The sequence below is a fragment of the Thermobia domestica genome, chromosome 1 (genome assembly GCF_964235325.1).
Source record: "Thermobia domestica chromosome 1, izTheDome1.hap1.1, whole genome shotgun sequence".
Taxonomy (NCBI): Eukaryota; Metazoa; Arthropoda; class Insecta; order Zygentoma; family Lepismatidae; genus Thermobia; species Thermobia domestica.
Genome location: NC_137454.1, coordinates 134,111,946 through 134,126,981, shown reverse-complemented (window position 1 = coordinate 134,126,981; position 15,036 = coordinate 134,111,946). Strand labels below are relative to the sequence as shown.

The window sequence follows — 15,036 nt, the reverse complement described above, 5'->3', positions numbered from 1 at the left end:
AACAGATCTAGATTTTATTGTTACTGCCCAAGATCCTGCCTTTATATTTACTGTTGTTTTTTTCTTTGCCTATCTTCTTTTCCAAAAGTTTCCTGGCTAGAAGGACTGTATGCTAACCAGGCATATTTCCCACGCGAAAAAAAAAGTGTCCTCTCATCTTAAATATATGTTAATTGTATATGGTGTTCGATGCAATAAACATGTCCTCTCCCTCGTACATGTCTTCATTTTATTATCCCCATGATATCCGGTATAACACATCTTTTATGAAGCTCTGTATTTTGTAAATTCCTTCTTTCGCCAGAGTTTCTTTCTTTTTGCTTCGAATATTGAAAAACTTCATTTTGCAAAGTCCTGAACCTGTTTCTTTTCTTTTTCCTTCTTTCACATTCGTCACAATGGATAGATTGTGACTTTATGAATATTTATTTTTTAAATCGATGACAAATATTAAATTTGTTGCATTGGAGTTCAGCGTCCTCTTTAGCAGCAAGCTATATGAGAATATACCTACAATTTAAAGTGGAATCTAAATCACCATAATTCGTTCAAATCTTATTGTTCTTCCATCGGAAATGAAACCCAGGACCCCATATACCAAAGGCGAGTGCATTAGCCATAAGACGAGAGAGGTGGACTGAAGGTTTTTTTTTTTTTTTTCATCAGTAGCATGCATTTCTCACCATTAATCCAGTTATAAAGTATATAGCTCGTATATACAGAGTCAGCCAAGTAAAATAATGTATGCACACTTTAACATAATGATACTTGTAGACGATTTCGAAGTTGTCGATTTTGGATTAGTGTGTAGTATGATTCCCTCTCAACATGTGTCGTTACTTACTTGACAATGTAATGAATATGTGACGTTCCAAACTTGAAGTATCACTTCAAAATATTCTTGGGGGGCGCGGTGGCTCAGGTGGTAGAGCGTTCACCTTCGGTGCTTGGGGTCCCTGGTCCGATCCCAGGTCGCGCCGTGTGGACCTTGTGGTTGACAAATCCGTACTCATGGGTTTAATCGGGGTTCTCTCGTTTCCTCCCACTTTCTTCATTCCACCATTTCATTCACTTTTCATAATCACGGTTTCCTTTAGCCTAACCGGCATAACCGTGGGACGTAAAACTGAAAAATTTCATTTCATTTTTTCAAAATATTCCTGTACTCTTCGAACAACCATGCGTCGACCATTTTGATTGACTGCCTTACTTCACATATTCATTGTTTACAGTAATCTAAGTAACATCATATGTTAAGGGAAAACCATACTACAAACTAATACCTTACTTCAGTTTACCCTAAAAAATGATCCACATATATTGTTAAAATATGTAAACATTTTTTTAACGGACTCTTTCCAACTTATGTAAATTGATCTGTCAACTTTCATTTACAGAGCGATTTCCTTAAATGCCTGTAGGAAAATTTTGGCGATTCCTGTATTGATTTTAAATAATCATCTGTCATGTATAATGTAGGGTGGTCCAGGTTCGGTTTCCCTATTTCATGTTGAAATAAAACACAGACTTTCATAGATAAATTATTGTAATTACATTTGATAATTACAATACTCACTTGAATTTTTAGTTGAGCTGTTATTATTATTATTATTATTATTATTATTATTATTATTATTATTATTATTATTATTATTATTATATAACATAATCTAAGTACCCTCCATCACTCTAAATGGAGCTGATCATTCATTCACAGAAATTGCCCATGACTTGGTATAACAGGTCCGGAGTGATGGCGGAAATTTTCTCCCGAATCTTGTGCGTCAGTTCCTTCAGTGTCAGCCAAACTCTACACATTCTGTCTCTTAAATGTCCCATCAAGAAAAAGTCCCGGGATCTTGGGTACCATGGAACGTCTCCAAATCTGGAAATAACTTTTTCAGAGAACATGGTCGTGAGTATTACATCGCTTGCCATGCCATATGGGTCGTTGCACTGTCTTGCTGAAACCACACAGATTCCAGATTAACATTTTCTGTCGTAGCTGTGGGAGCAGGAAATTTGTCAACATATATCTTCCTGTTGTCACAGTAACAGATTTCTCGCGTTCATCCTCGCGATTTGATGGGACATTTAAGAGACAGAATGTGTAGAGTTTGGCTGACACTGAAGGAACTGACGCATAGGATTCGGGAGGAAATTTCCGCCATCACTCCGGTCGTGTTATACCAAGTCATGGGCAATTTCTGTGAATGAATGATCAGCTCCATTTAGAGTGATGGAAGGTACTTAGATTATGTTATATAATAAGTATGGCCCGACAATACCCCATAGCCCCCACAGTCCATCACACAAGTTTTTCACTGTAGAGAGGCTCTCAATAAATACGTGGATTTTGAGGGGCCCAATACCTAAAGTTTTGTTTGTTCACATGCCTTTTCAGAAAGAAGTTCGCTTAATCTGTCATAAGAATTGAATCAAGAATGTTCTGGTTAATTAATTCCAGTATGACCTGGCAACACTGCACCTGCGCCCTTTTTATCTGCCTCTGATAATTCCTGCAACACACTCATTTTGTATGGGTGATACTTGAGATCATATTGTAACATTCATCCAACACCGTTTCGAGGAGAATTCAATGTGAGGGGATGTCGCCGCACTGAACGTCTGGGACTTGCAAGTATTGCCTCTTGCATGCGTGCGATATTTTCGGATGTACGGACTGTTCTCTACTATGGATGTGTTTATACGTGTGTAATCCACCTACGTTTTGTTCTCTCCTGATAGCACATTTCCTCTTCCTTGTTGACCAGCAAATACACGTCTGAATGCTCGCTGCACGAACACGATTGACTCACGCTTTATAAATTCTTCTACACAAAACACGCTGCTGTACCGGACAGCGCTCCATTGTGCACTGAATCCAAGGCCATCTACAACAGTTACCAGCTGATAGGCATCTCACTAACCCCTCCCGTTTCTCGCCAGTGTGGTCAAATCAAAACTAGGAAACCGAAACTCGGTCACCCTGTAGTTCGAGAACACAAGAAACAGCAGCTTCAGCTCATGCTTTGTTAACTTTTATTGGATGTTTGTATTCACATATTCAGAATGAAGTGAAAATTAAAAAATATATGGAGCCTATTTAAAATTTTTAATTTATAGCGCTCTTGACGACTTTTTGTTTGTACTTATTTTATAACTTTCATCAAAACTTCACAGCTACCGTGAAAATTCGGATTTCTTTCAAGACCATAGGCTTTCTTAAACTCCATTAATATTTGACAGTAACGTTACATCTGTACTTTTCTGGAATATGCGTATGTGTTGTGTAATATGTAACTCAATTTTCATGAAGTTACAATGATGATCGCAAGCATTTTATATTCATGTGAAGTTAAGTGTGTATGAATACAGGAAAGTTGGACAATAATATGTTGAAGCAGTTTGTGAGTTGCGATATTCTTCGGTAATTGTTGCGATTTGCTTTATTTGATTTCTTTAATATAAGTGATATTATTTGTAGTTCTTTCCATTTCTTGCGAATTTCCTTCTGCAGTAGAGTTGAGCTCACGAATCTGTGCCGCGATTTCCTCCAAGACAGCCACTACTGAAGTAACTTAAGTACTATACTTTAGTTACTTCAATAGTATCTGTCTTGGAGGAAGTTCTTCGTTGGTGCCAATCGCGGCAGAGATTCGTGAGATAAGCTATAAGATACTTTGTGTGTCTGTGATCAACCACAATTGAATAGTTCTATTGGAGTAGAATAAGGTGTTTGTTATTCTTACGTTCTATAATAGCTACTTCAGTCTGTAGGACGGATGGTTCCTTAATCAAGGTTTCTACAGTGTGTAGGCTTCACGCCTCTTTTCCTCGGATTCCTTCTATATTTTGATAGGTCATCGAAATGCTGCTTTCATTTATTTTAAACATGTTAGGGATTCGTTAGTATGTTTTCTTTTCCATCCTGAGGATTTCCCCCCACTTACCAGAAGTACTATTATATAGTGTTAGAATAAACAAAATGTGTTGTTGAAAAAAATAACTGTATCTCATAAAATGAGAGAGTATCTGTATAATATTTAAGATGTACTATTGTGTTTTTGTAGAAGTGATATATGTAAAATAGTCAGATGTAATAACGCATGCACATGGCGCATACATGTATAGTTCAAATCTCATATCAGGCAATTGCTGTTAGAGGAGGCTTTTAGAATTCGTATTTAAGAAAAGACGAGAAGAGAAAATTCAGCCGCAAAGTGGCGGCTTGGAAAAAGTTTTGTGTCTCTATGTCGTGACATGAACTTCGTTGCAACTAATTCATCCGATATCTCGCTAACCATGCAAATGGTGGTAGTTAACACGCGTTCCGAGAGGGCGTTGCCAAAAATCTTGCTTGACCCACTTTGTTGTAGACAGATAAAAACTCTCATTTTTTTCTGGACATGATGTCATTACTAGCCTTCCTATTTGTTTTTAGTCTTCTTCCTTTATTATTATTATTATTATTATTATTATTATTATTATTATTATTATTATTATTATTATTATTATTATTATTATTTAAAACTTTCTTGTTTAGAAATCCAGGGCTGAAACTCTTCGCAAGAAGCAAAATAATCTTAAAGCAAAAACATGCCTTTTGTGCCTGAGAACTATTTCCTAGTTTCTCGCATTATGTGAAATTTTCTGAACTGTAGGCTTTATTTAGTATCATCAGCAATTGTGCCATTATTGGCAGGTCACTTCCTGCAGCTGAGAAACTTCTATGCTCTACGGTCTTCCGCTAACCTCTTCGTCTTCACGTAAGATTTCTGTTTTGATAATATATACACTGGTATACATAATAGAAATAGTAAAATAATATAAAGACAATTCTAATTAATGACAATATCTTTGATTCTTGGCTTTATATTGCTTGGAAGATACTGAAGGTGAAAGCATTAAATGTTTATACTTACAGAACCAGGATTTTTCAAATCACTTATTTTTTTCAATACTATATATAATGATAGTGATAACTCACAACAAAGAATTGTTGATCTTAGGTTGTATCGGTCATTCTACCCGTAGTCATACTCGGAAGAAATTTATATACTTATGGGTAGTGGAGATCAAAATTAATTTGAACCCGTTCATGGTTCGCTGAAACAATGAAGTTTTTACTATATATGTATGTATATATCGTATCTATAAGTATGAAACTTACTTGAATTGGAGCACACATCTTAATAAGCCCCTTCCGTGTTTTTGAACATCAAGACTTTCCGGTACATCCTCAAGAAACATCTTAGTTTTTACGAATATCATAGTTTTTAAAGGATACTTAGCTTAATGTGGTGCTCTCTAAAACTTGATATGAATATTTACTTTTGACAAAGCGTATGGATATAACGAATATAACTTGAATAACTAATACAAAACTAACTAAATAGAAATATCAACAATATTATTATTATTACTGATGTCGGACTAAAAGATTTGTAAGTTAAGCGAACTTTACAAATAAGTCATTTAACATTTTTTTAAAAAAATTTTGTATATATAATATACCCATTCCATCATACACAAAAGTAGATTCCGTCATTTCTTTGGTACAGATGAAACGATTTCAGGATAATTTCTTGTAATTGCAATGAATGTTTTAATTTAGGCTAGAGACTCTTACTTGAAGCAATATATCCTTGACTCCTGGTGGCAATATATCCAGAAATCATTTTTGAAAATCAATAATAATTCATTTCTGCAGTGAACTAAATAAATAAAATTTGAATTCTATATAGATCAGTATTTATCGCATGTCTAAAATAACATTAATCACAGTTTGCGCTTTTGCTGCTTGCACAATATACTATGTATGTTTTATTTACATGGACGAAACAAATTGTGCTTACAATAGTAGTATTAGGACATGGTTAGTCCCAAATTGTCGTTATTTAACAAGTATATGTAAAGAATTAAGAAAACGCTGACATTATTTAGAAGTTTCTATAGTTTTTTTCCAAACTTAGAGTTTCTGCTCACGTGTTTGTAATAAGGGCACTCGTTGTTCTGCTTTAGTAGCTGATCTTCGTGTTTCTGGTCTGTCGACCACACCTGCTGACTCTGGTAAACTTGGTGCTGAAAGATGCTATACATGCCCGTGCGCTTCGCAGAGTAGTTCTCGTTCGCTTCAAGAATTTCGACTTGTCAGCTGAACGAAGCGCTGCGTTGTTTATGGTGGTTGGTTCACGCCCACCTTGTGACGCTGCAGTCAGAACTCCATCGTACTTGAATCTCTATTTCTTGACCACACCTCCTTCTGTCTGTCCATATATTTTAATCAAGTTTGCTGTTTGTCTCTGACAGTTACGAAGAAAATAGTATATTTTGTAATGAATTGAACGAAACATATGATTATTTTCAACGAGGGATCTACCTTCTTGTCACTATAAGAAATCAGTGTGTCTTATATCAAAGAAACGGTAATTGGCTGTGCAAGTCGGGTCTGTGGAACGAAGACTTTAATATTTTATATATTTTATCATATCCGTAACGAGATTTGGATGGTCATTGAAAATCAGTATATATAATTGCCATTTTAATTTGTAACCACGCAAATCAAATACATTGGGTATTGGAGTTTTACTCATTTTGATATTGAAAATCTAGTAGTAGGTAGGCGATAAGTAAAAATGTTAATTTTCTCCAGCTTTAAGGTGTGTATGATACATTATTAAAGAGAGAGAGAGAGATTCTGTTGAATCAGAGTTAGGCTACTTGGCGAATTATGTACATAGATTATCTGAGTTTTTCATGATTGGATTTTCCCCCGGTTTTAATCTTTAAAACTTAAGGAAAATAGATCATAATAAATTTTGTTCATTTAATAAATGTTATATAAATCGAGAAATAAGTTGGAACACCGAATATTAATATTTAAATTGTATATTCCAACTTAAATAAGCACTAACTTAGTTTCGGGAAAGAAAAGAAAAAAGAAGGCATAAAAACTATTTAAACCTTGTTTAGTTCTCGCATTGTAATCCATGTGCTCGTGTAATATGACGGAGATCACTTTCCCTCAATAGTGTTAGCACGGTTGTGTATTGTCCGCAGTAAAATAAATAATAAATGAATAAAGCATATTCTTGCTCTTTATATTCGATAAGTTAGTTGTAAAAAGAAAATCAGGACACTATCTGCATTTGATTCTTTTGGTGAATCGAGATTCTTCCTCCATTTTAAATCATTATCCATTATTTTTGTAAGGTTTTACATTAATATTATTATACATCTATTACAAAACGATTATTTATAACAAACCTCAGTGATTTTGTTGATTGGGACCGACGTGTGGACCTGAAGGTATGAAAACTTCAATTCGAGTTAAGAAAGAAAAAGGTTGATTCCTTAATCGGTTATTAATCCTTTCTGCTATCAAAAGCATGAACTTTATTTTACGGTGAATCAGGTTATTACAAAGCGAAGATCATGCTGCACAAACGGAACCAAGTTTACTAAGAACATAGTTTTTTTTTCTTTCATCTTCCAAAATTTAATAATAATTACGAAGAAGAAAATTTTAAATACTTTGCTATATTCAGTAAGTGATCATAATTATAGATATTTTAAGTTCTCTTTTATTTATAAAAAATACAATTTACAAATTCTGTTGTTTAATTAAAATACATGGGACATTAAATATTCTGATTTGATTTGATTTCATTTGATTTCCAGTTTAGCGTCTCTATCAGCAGCGAGGCTATATGAGACATGGACCTGCAGCTTAACGTGGAATCCGAACCACATGATCTCCCGCCGGGAATCGAATCCGGGTCTCCCACACCAAAGGCGCGTACGCGGACCGTTTAGTTACGAGGGAGCTCGACAAATAAGGATTCCAAAATCGTCGTTGTGCCTCGAGGAACCATTATATTCAGAAATGGCCTTTCCATAGGAGAAGGGAAAGACATGTTTTCTCATTATTTACATTATTACAAGTGTCAATTTGATTTTCTCATTAAGATAAAACTATTAAGAATGCATAATTATTTGAAAGTTGCGTATCCCCGTTTTATTTTTGAGGCATAGAATGGACCGCACACTTTTAAATTTAGTCTTTTAGTAGTAGTAGTAGTAGTAGTTTAGAGGTTGTTGGCAATATTAACAATTAAATTACAAACTTTTATTTATGATATAAGCATATATTATAAAGTACATACATGCAGGGGACATTGTTAACTTCTTTTATAACGGGTTCCGCTTACCACACCAATTGGGAAAGACGGACATACAGGAATATAAGGGGGGGGTGCAAGAAAACTGTCTGTTCATATTGTAACATGTGACTAATTTCCGACGAAAATGTCCCATATCGATTTTCCGAGGCACAGCAACGAAATGTAATGTCGTAACTTAAGAAGTGAACATTAAAGTTAAATTTATTTGGTGCGAGACTTTTATTCTGTATTGAATAAGAAAGTAAAAAGAAAACTTAGCATTAAATTAAAGCTATTCCAGTATTTGTGTCGTTGATTCTCATGAATCAATCTCTAATCCTTGCGACAAATATCGTCTTCAAATTAGAAATTTTCTCCAAGGATAATTCTTTCGGTGTAATTACTTGGGAAAGAAGATTAAAGAAAAACCAAATTTTGTTCTTTTCGTACTATTATTCTCTTCTAGTTGGAAATGGGATATAGTTGTATTGGTGTGATTTCTCTGTGAATGGTTTGGTTTCGAAGATTCGTTAACGCAGATAACATTAAGCAGATATCTTTTTCCTTCCTTACTTTTCTCTGCCAGCTTCCAGAATGGAAATGTTAAGAAGTGTGCCAGAAATGGAAGCACGTTAGTAATCTCATAATTTTTTTCCCCGTCTCCTCTTTCTCTCTTTCTTTCTCTTATTCTACGTTAATATCAGAATTGCTTTAAACCATCATTCTGGCTTCTCCTCTCTGAATTTTTCTTCAACCAACTTGCCTATCCGATCTAAAGGAATAAAGAAGATAACGTTAAAATCGGAATCCTCCTCGTCTTCATCTCCTTGTGCTGTTGAAAGTTGGACCCAAAGAAAAGGACGAAAGAAAAAAAAAATCCAAACTCTCTTACATTCTTCCTTCCCCTCTTCCTTTACGTCCTTTTGATCCACCCTCTCCCCTTTTCCGTCACTCCGTCCTTTACCTCACCTAAAATTTCGAGGCTTCGTAACTGACGGCCGTAATTTGGAAGCAGCTTATCTTAACATTTTGCTGCTCGAGATCTGCGCATATCTTCACTAAAAATTGAGCCTGAGAAGCTGCAGTAGCGTGTGAGCTGCATGAATTGCTTCCAGCTGCTGTTCAGTTTTAGTATTACGGTAGAGTAACAGGAAAGGCTTTCTGCTGCCGGCATATGATGTCGATTTATGAAGTAGATTAGTTTATTTATTTTAATTGTGTTCTTAGTAGGAGAAGTAATCCGGTAGTTCTGGACGTACTCTGGTATGCAGAATTCCAGATAATTGGGGAAGACATCAAAAAACATTGTTGTCAGAAAAAGAAAACTCTAAAACTGTTTCTGTTTAAAAGTAGGTGGGCCTAATGTATGTTCGAACTAAGATCACTTTTACTACAAACAATAACAATAATAATAATAATAATAAAAGATTTTAAATATAAATTTTGCGTTTAAATAAACATTTCAAGAAAAGTATATATTTTTATAAACAAATACGTACAGTTAGCATTTCAAAAAGTTATTTTTTTCATATAATTTGTTATTTCCTGATAACTATCCAGTGACTGTAGTTTGGATAGTAGTTTGTATCTTAATAACAATGAACATTTATGAATTGCAGACTTCCTAAAGCTAGATTCTCGTCCTCTTGAAGTCAGTAGTTACGCACTTATAGACAAACTTGCTGCCTAGGACGTGCAAATGCCTTAATTTAATGTTATTTTGGGAACTCTTCAAATTAGAACTAACTAGAAGTCGGGCGTGTAAATAGTTGATTGATTTTATCTCTGTCTCTTAGACACTATTGGTAATAATTAACACTCCGTCCAGTATTGTTTCTAATCCTGATGAAACTCGGTCGATAATATTTTCAGACTGTGCTTATTGACTTGACATGTAATAATCTATCGGGAACTAATAAATACAGAATTAATCTTCATTGTTATCTTACCTTCTTCCACACTATGTAAGCGAGGGATCCAGTGCCAATACGTGCTGTTTTGAGGTTCATGACAGTTCATTTCCAGTGGATCTGTAGCAGCGATACCATGCAAACTAGAGTTTCAGTTATTTATCTTGATTGAGGTAGCAAAAGAGTAACAGATTTTCATTGATCGTTATGTATAAATGTGCTGTTATTTGTTGGAGAGCTTATGTTGTCTTTTGTGTGCTTTGATTTCTTAAATGGATTTTTTTGTCTCTTGGGTGTTTGTTCAGTAGTTTGACCGATATTTTTTTTAAACGTTTTTCTTCCTTAGAGGCGATTGTGAGTTTCATGGCAGAACAATGTCTGCATTTTCAATGAGCGAAAACCATTGAGTAAAAGGGAGAGTGGGCGTAATGGGCTGCGTTGAATCCGGATCTTCAAAAGAAGGAATGGGAAGAAACGACATCTCTTGTTATCCAGCAGCTTATCTAAATTAAAGATCTGAATCTTAGGTTTGTCATAGTGCCTTGTTTTTGGGAGTCTGTAAATGAATTCTTCTTCCTGTGACTGTAGGCACAGCAACTCCTCCTCTTTTCGGAGCTAGACGCTGTTTTGTGTTTTATAGTCTTCCTTATTCCCCTACCAATGCTCTTTATATGTGGAAGGCCTCTCTGCTTTGCTTCCCATCCTTTCTCATCCGCGACGTTCTCTCCCGGCAGCGACTAGAAAATATTCAAAACATTGTATGCAAGAAAAGCCAAGTTGCAAACCTTATTTTCATTCCTTGGAAGACTCTTCGCTGGAAGGAGGAGCGAGTAGAAGCCTACATAGGGTACAATGACGCAGCCCATCTAGCACGCGGGGCCATAAACCCGATTTAATCAACTAAACAGTCTAGAGTCATTTGTAAATAACCCGGCAGATGTCGTCGAGTACTGCCAGGCACACTTCTTACTTGTCGTATTTACTCCACGCGGGAGTAGTAAGAGAACCAACGGTGGATGCATCTTCATCTGACCTGCCTGTCTCTTTGAATTTGTGTCACCGCAATTAATTTATTTGTCTGCGCTGAATTATGGGGAATTCCCACTTTCAGAATTTCTTTTACTAGGGTACCATTTCCATATGGTATTACATTTAGTCTTCCAAACAATATATAAATAAACAGAAAAACACACACAAGAAAATGTGTTGAAAATTTTCATTTTATGTTTGTATTCTTTACAATTTTAAAATTTCTTTTATAGTTATGCTGTTGAACCTTATTTACATTGTTAATGTTAATAGTTTGTCTTAATAATATCAATATTGAACAACCGTCACGCAAATATTTCGAGAAACTTATTAATTAGTCATTTATTATTCTACTTTTTATCTTCATATTCGGTTTTAATTGTGCTCAGTTAATATTAAGTAATATTTTTATTTGTGTATAGTCAGTTTTTTACGGTTCTTCTTCGAATATTAAAGAACCATTGTGGTTTTAAAATTTCATAGCATACACGTATATATGATCTTGTAAAACGTTCCATAATAGGAGAGTAGGGCACTGTTTATTATAACTTGTTCCCACGTTTCGAAAGTCTAGTAGACTCCCTCTGTTTCGTTGTTTCTTTTCTTTATATAGTTAATTTCCGGAGTATACGTGATTTACATGCTATTTTTTCATATATATATATTGACTTAACCGTGTATTTTTGACTCTCATAATGTCAATATAGCAGCGTGTACTCTTTTAAGTTGCATTTCTGATCATCTACTATATTATAGTAGACCTATAGCATTTTTTCAGTGTTTAGTTTAAATTGTAGATTTGGATTGGTCGCTTGGGTAATCTTACGCATTTAGTTTCAGTTCTAATAATGTGAATTAGTACAAACACATCGCAAAATATAAAATGGTTTAATGTGCTATTATATGATAATTAATTTTTATTTATTCATTTATTGTATTTTAGCTACATGTCATATGGTACCGATTGTGATGTGCGTGTAATCCAACTTTTACATTGAATATTTTTCGATTATTAGGACTCTCTGCCTTAAATTCTAATATTTTAAAATGCAACTTAACTGTTTCACATGGGCAAAGTTACTGTAAACTTAATAAGAAATTTCGAAATTACGGTAAAAACTCAGTCGTCAGTGTAAATTGACAGAACTGAAACATTGAATTGTTAATAGTAATATTTACAAATGTATATTACATACTTTCAGGATTATATTCATACATCTGTATTTTAATTGTACTTTTTGATTCCTTGCTCGATTCCAGCTCGCGCCAAGTGGATTTGTGGTGGACAGATATCGAGTACATGCGTTTCCTTGAAGTTCTCTCTTTCCTCCTGCTTCCTTCCTTCCACCATTATCATTCATCTCACCATTATCATCTCTCTCAGGTTTGGACCATACAACATCGTGAAATATAACTTAAAAATTACCCAATATGGTAGGAAGATTTGTTTTTATGTTCATAATTTCGTGGAAAGTAATTATAGTATTAAAACTTGTTAATGTTATTGAAATGTGTTGAAAGTGTTCTCTGTTGATTTTTTTTATTGATTGATTTTTTATTGATTTTTATTGATTGATATATATTGAAACCAGAAATACATCGAGTTTGAAACATAGTGTTGTGGTGAGCAACTTTAATGTAGGTGCTTCTTTTTCCTTTTTTTTAAAAAGAAAAGAAAAGACGACTGAAACATTGAACGAATAGTAATTTTTAGAAATATGCGTTACATATTTTTTCAGGATTATGTTCATACAGCTGTATTTTAATTATACTTGTTTGTTCCTTGTTCAATCCCAGCTCGCGCCAAGTGGATTTGTAGTGGACAAATATTGACAGCAAAGCGGAATAACAATAAAACTCGGAAATAACAAAGTATTGTGTGGCAAAACACAATGTAATCCTTTCGTCTTTGTTTTCTTTTCCTGTTTCTAAAATGAATAGGCGGCCTAAAGTGAATTCCTGACGAAAGTAATTCATGATGCGATTTGAAATATTGCTTGCTCATTGAGAGTTGAGCTAGGAAGTTTGGAGAATATTGGGAACATCTAACAATGTCCTTCGATTTATCCTTTTCCATCGGGTGCAGCTTAGCATTGACGTAAACACAGTGCCAATTTGCTCGTATTTTCATCAGTTCTTGTGCACTGGAATCCTCGCATACTTCTTAAGGAAACACATATAACCTTATACCCCCTTCTTTTATTATTCAGCATTCCCTCCTCCTTTTTTTCACTTTTTTTTATAGTTTTTCTAAAGTGTATTTGTGGCAATTTAATGGTGGAAGAAGAAGGTATCCTAAGCGTTAGCTTGAAATGAAAAATTACATCGCTGGAACTGCAATTTAAGTTGACAAGTGGAATCCTCGATAAATGGCGAGATTTGAAAGTGCGCTTTCGGTATCTTGTTTTGGAAGCTGAAATAATAAATCTATTAGAGTCAACATTTTAAAGAAAATAATTACTATTTCCTTTTGTGTATCCGCAGGTTAAATGAAATGTATAATTTTCTTTTCCCGTGTATATAAACAATATTTTTACCTGTTGTAACACATGAATGATTAGAAGATACAGCCTTAAAATATTTATATATACATATATATTTATTTATATGGTCTAAAGTAAATAAGTCAACTGTTAAATAGAAGGAAATTGAAACTTCGTAAGATCAAGATTTATAAGATAGAAGAGATACGTGTTTCGAAAGGAAAATATTTACAGAATAATATGTCGAGTATTGATCGGACACCTGGCAACGAAAGGTCTTTGAGTAGGCAAGGAAAGAGATGGGAGATAATATAAGGGAAAATCTGAATTAGGTGGATTACAGTAATTAATTATAACTGGATTTGATTGGTTTTGAATAGGTTTCAGTGGCGACAGGCTTTTACTGTGGCGTTAAACCTGAGATTCGTTTACATTTAGTTCGTTTCACATGCTCAATTTTCTCTGTTGATAGTGATGTCAGGGATGAGTTCGAGGTCGTTTTAGCGCTGAAAATGTAAAAACTGTTCGATATGTTACTAATTTTGATAATTCTTTGACCCAACCTTTTTTTTAAAAAAATAATAATGTAAACGTATATTTTCTCAGATTTAAAAAAAAAGAAAGAAAAAAGAAAAATAAGGCAATCATGTGTCTGGAACTCTACAGTATATTAGTTTCAGAAACATTATTAACGATTGATATACAGGGTTAGCATAAATGATTCATTCGTTTCGAAAAGGTTATATTTTCAAAAGTATTACACGTCTGAAAAACATGAAAAGTACCACAAACTCACCAAGTTTATGCACCCTTTACAAATATTCAATATGTGCCCATTCGGTGACATGCCACACATCGAGACGATACTTTAGCTCATTCCATGTATGTTGTAACAGAGTCCTGTCAGTTGTCTGCACTGCAGCACTAATGCGTTCTTTAAGCTCGACTTAAGGATTGCGGTAGTGGGGACACGTAAACAAGGTCATTAACATATCCCCATAGGAATAAGTCGCAGGGCGTTAAATTAGTAGACCTGGGAGGCCAGGGGAACAAAGCTAGATCATTGTTAGCAATGCGCCAATCCAATGATGCGGAAGTTCATCCTTTAGGTAATCAGGAACTAAGGTGTGCGAATGAGAGGGTGCCAAACTCTACATAATACAAACGTCGTAGGTTTGTGTTTATATATATAATACTTTTTCAAATATAGCCTTTTCAAAACGAATAAATCATTTATGCTAACCCTGTTTATTCTTGGTATTATTAATATGTATTGTTAGAGATGGAATATATTACATCTAGCTTAATTTCCATTGATTGAAGATATACATAGGATTTTCATAAATACAGTATGCTCTTTCAAAATCTATTTCTCTTTCCATTAAAGTGGAACTCATGTGATATGTTTAGTTGTATCCTTTTTCGGATGGTGTATTTTATTCGGGAGCT

General features: G+C 34.4%; 1 protein-coding gene across 13 annotated transcripts in view; it reads left to right on the top strand.

Annotated features, from left to right (window-relative positions):
- Positions 1-15,036, top strand: part of LOC145689315 (nucleolysin TIAR-like) — a 1,166,854-nt gene that overhangs the window by 415,531 nt on the left and 736,287 nt on the right. For 8 of the 13 annotated variants that reach the window (XM_081763493.1, XM_081763483.1, XM_081763468.1 and 5 more), the window contains exon 1: positions 12,390-12,488. The exons of 3 other annotated variants lie outside the window; for them this stretch is intronic. In XM_081763493.1, the coding sequence (XP_081619619.1) occupies positions 12,405-12,488 (84 nt within the window). In that variant the 5' untranslated portion in view covers positions 12,390-12,404. Of the gene's footprint in view, positions 1-12,389; positions 12,489-12,514; positions 12,539-15,036 lie in introns of those variants that run through there. 2 more of the 13 variants (XM_081763504.1, XM_081763486.1) reach the window with 2 other exon arrangements.